Source organism: Vombatus ursinus, unplaced genomic scaffold, assembly GCF_900497805.2.
Source record: "Vombatus ursinus unplaced genomic scaffold, bare-nosed wombat genome assembly UNPS02004679.1, whole genome shotgun sequence".
NCBI classification, from domain to species: domain Eukaryota; kingdom Metazoa; phylum Chordata; class Mammalia; order Diprotodontia; family Vombatidae; genus Vombatus; species Vombatus ursinus.
In genome coordinates this window covers 318,851-321,846 of record NW_020944457.1, presented here as the reverse complement: position 1 = coordinate 321,846, position 2,996 = coordinate 318,851, and the positions used below count along the sequence as shown (strand labels likewise).

Here is a 2,996-nt window from a genome sequence, read left to right as displayed (position 1 = left end):
CATGGAGGAGATGAAGATGTTGGCCAGCCTTTGCGGGAAGGTCATATGATCCGTGAATTTGGAAAAGAGCCTCTGCACATAGGCAGGGGGGCTTGGACACTGGGCTGAGCTGTAGTCCAAGTTGCATATCAGCCCCCGGCTCAGGTAGACAGAAGGAAGAGAGAGGTGCTCAGCGAGGATCGTCCCACAGACTAACAGGGGGTTGGTGAGGAGGGCGTCAGAGTGACTCTCTTGCAGGTCCTGGATGAGCTCAGTGCTCTTCTGCAAACTCTCACACGAAGTCTCCATAACCTTCATAAATGACTCTAGACTTTGCAAAATCTTGACAAAAGGCAGTGGCCATGAGTGCTTCTGGAGATTGGCCAGCACAAAGACGTTCAAGGCTTCACTGAGCTGCTCTTTGGTGTATGGGACTTGGTACATTTTAGCAGTAAAGGTGTCCTGGCTCTTCATCCACAAGCTCCTGTGGGGCAGGAGGACCACCACCTCATGGCCCCTTAGGCTGAGCTGCTCCAGAACAGGAAGCATGCTGAGCCAGTGGCTGCCATCCATGGGCACCACCAGCAGCTTGTCCCCAGTAGCCAAGGCAAGCAATGGCAGGAAGAACTTAAGGACAAGAGACTCCCACTGGGACATTTGCCCTAGAAAAGGAGATGCCGGGAGTCCACTGGGCTTCAACTGAGCAAGTCAAAAGAAGCCCAGATTTAGCAGTTACCATCAAGGGGATGAGCTCAAACATTGACCTTGGAGTTACTCATTGATGACCATGGTTCCTTGCCATCCCTTCAGTCGAAGGGAACTGAAGCATCCCATTCTATTTATTATTTGTATTTGCCTGCAAACATAAAACCCCTAAGGAGTTGGATTTAGATGTCATTTAGTCCAGGGGTGGGGAACCTGCAGCCTTGAGGCCACATGTGGCTCTCTAGGTCCTCAAGTGCAGCCCGTAGGTTCCCCACCACTAAATTGTAGTCCAATTACTTATCAGATACAAAAATCCTCCCACACCCCTTACACAGTTCAACAAACCTTTGTCCACATTAATTTTCAACACCTCCACGGATGGCAAAGTCCCTGGCACATAGTAGGTACTTAATAAAGGTTTGATGAATGAATAAGTGAATGAATGAGGCAACTAATTTCATTTTTGGACACCTCTAATTGACAGAAAACAACTCTCAAAAGGGGCAGTTAGGTGGCACAGTGCATAAAGCACTGGGCTTGGAATCAGGAAGACTCATCTTCCTGAGTTCAAATCCAGCCTCAGATACATAATAATAGCTGTGTGACCCCAGGCAAGTCACTTAACCCCAAAGCCTAGCCAAAACACAGCAAAAGATCAGGGCTAGCTCACAGTCTTCCCAAGCTTGAGAAAGTGTCTGAGCTTCTGCGTACAAAGATGATTCCACCTTGAGCCAATGCTCTGGCAGGAGGAGATACTTAGTGTCAGTTTATAGGATCATAGGTCAAAAGCAGGAAAAGACTTCAGCCCATCTAATCCCCCCTCCCCTCATTTTACATATGGGGAAAATGAGGCTCAGCCTTCCCTCCATTTAAAAGGCCTTGCCCAAAGTCACACAGGTAATGAACAGCAGAGTCAATAATCAAACCCAACTCATAGAATCAGATTTAAAGTTGGAAGGAACAAGAATGAAGCAGTCCTTGCCTTCAGGAAGCTTACATTTTATCTGAGAGATGACATGAATACATATAAATATATCCTTAAAATACACACAATAAATATGAGGTCACTTTCTTATAGAAGGAGAGTACTGGCAGCTGGGGGCTCAGGAAAGGTTTTGTGAAGGTAAGTAACGATGCTTGAACTCAGCTTTGAAGGAAACTGGAGATGCTAAGGGTCAGAGATGAGGAGGGAGTGCGTTCATGTCTCACCTACACACTTAATCACTTCCTAACTAGCCTCCCTGCCTTGACTCTTCCTTTTCTAATCCAGCGCTTCTTAAACTTTTTCTACTCTCAACCCCTTTTCACCTGAGAAATTTTTACATGACTCCAGGTATGTAGGTATATATATATATATAAATAATATTTATTATCATAATAACAAATCATAAAGAAATTTATTTTAAAACAATTCTTTGATATACATATAATTTTACCACTTATTAAAGATGAAAGCAAATTTGCATACTAATGAGATGGATGTGCTTGTTTATTTTTACATAAAGAATTAAATCTTGGTGGAATATTTGATACTGCAGGACAGAGACCATCTTTAACATTTTTCAGAGTTGATCGATATTTTGATTTTATGATCGTCAATGCTAAGAACTCCACTTTGCATAAACACATAATACAAGATGGCATAAGTATGTCTAGGGCCATTTCAGAAATTGTTGGAAATTCTGTCCTAATCCCAAGCCAAAATTCATTGAACAGTTTTGTACGTACACTAGAAACACTGAAATTCACAACATACAATAGTCTCGAATCTGAGCCAAGGTGTTTCTGGCACTGTTTGTTGGCGGTGCGTGATGGTGTGAGGGCACGCACCAGGCAAAGTGCGTGTGTTGTGTGCTCAGAACCAAGGCTGCAGTAAAGTCGTATGATGCAACACGGGCAAGGGCTGCCAGAAACACCTCGGTTCATTACGCCTTTGATTTTGAATTAATTTTTGGTCGTTGTGTGTTCAGAAAACTGGTACCATTGCCAAATTTTTTCGATCCCACATACGGGCTCACGACCCACACTTTAAGAAGCGCTGCTCTACTCCACTCTCTGAGCACCTACCAAAGTGATTTTACTCCAGCTGAGGTCCGAGCATGTCACTCCCCAGCTCAGTAGGGTGCGGTGCCTCCGTGTTATCTATTACTATATGATAATTCATGAGAACTGAGGGTTGGTGAAGCCCTGACAAATGCCTCCCTCTTACCAGAGTCATGGCACATTCTTGGTTCTACTGAAAAGCTTCCAAAAAGGGAGCTCCATGTCCTTTTGTTCAGACGTGTGGAGGTATGATACCTGGAAGGGGTCAG

General features: G+C 44.4%; 1 protein-coding gene across 2 annotated transcripts in view; it reads right to left on the bottom strand.

Moving 5' to 3' along the window:
• Positions 1-2,207: 2,207 nt before the first annotated feature.
• LOC114025721 (UDP-glucuronosyltransferase 1-7-like) overlaps positions 2,208-2,996 on the bottom strand; it is a 4,569-nt gene continuing 3,780 nt past the window's right edge. Inside the window, exon 2 of one of the 2 annotated variants that reach the window (XM_027839182.1) lies at positions 2,208-2,982. In XM_027839182.1, coding sequence (XP_027694983.1) covers positions 2,899-2,982 — 84 coding nt within the window. In that variant the 3' untranslated portion in view covers positions 2,208-2,898. The remainder of the gene's footprint in view (positions 2,983-2,996) is intronic. The other variant, XR_003567065.1, reaches the window with a different exon arrangement.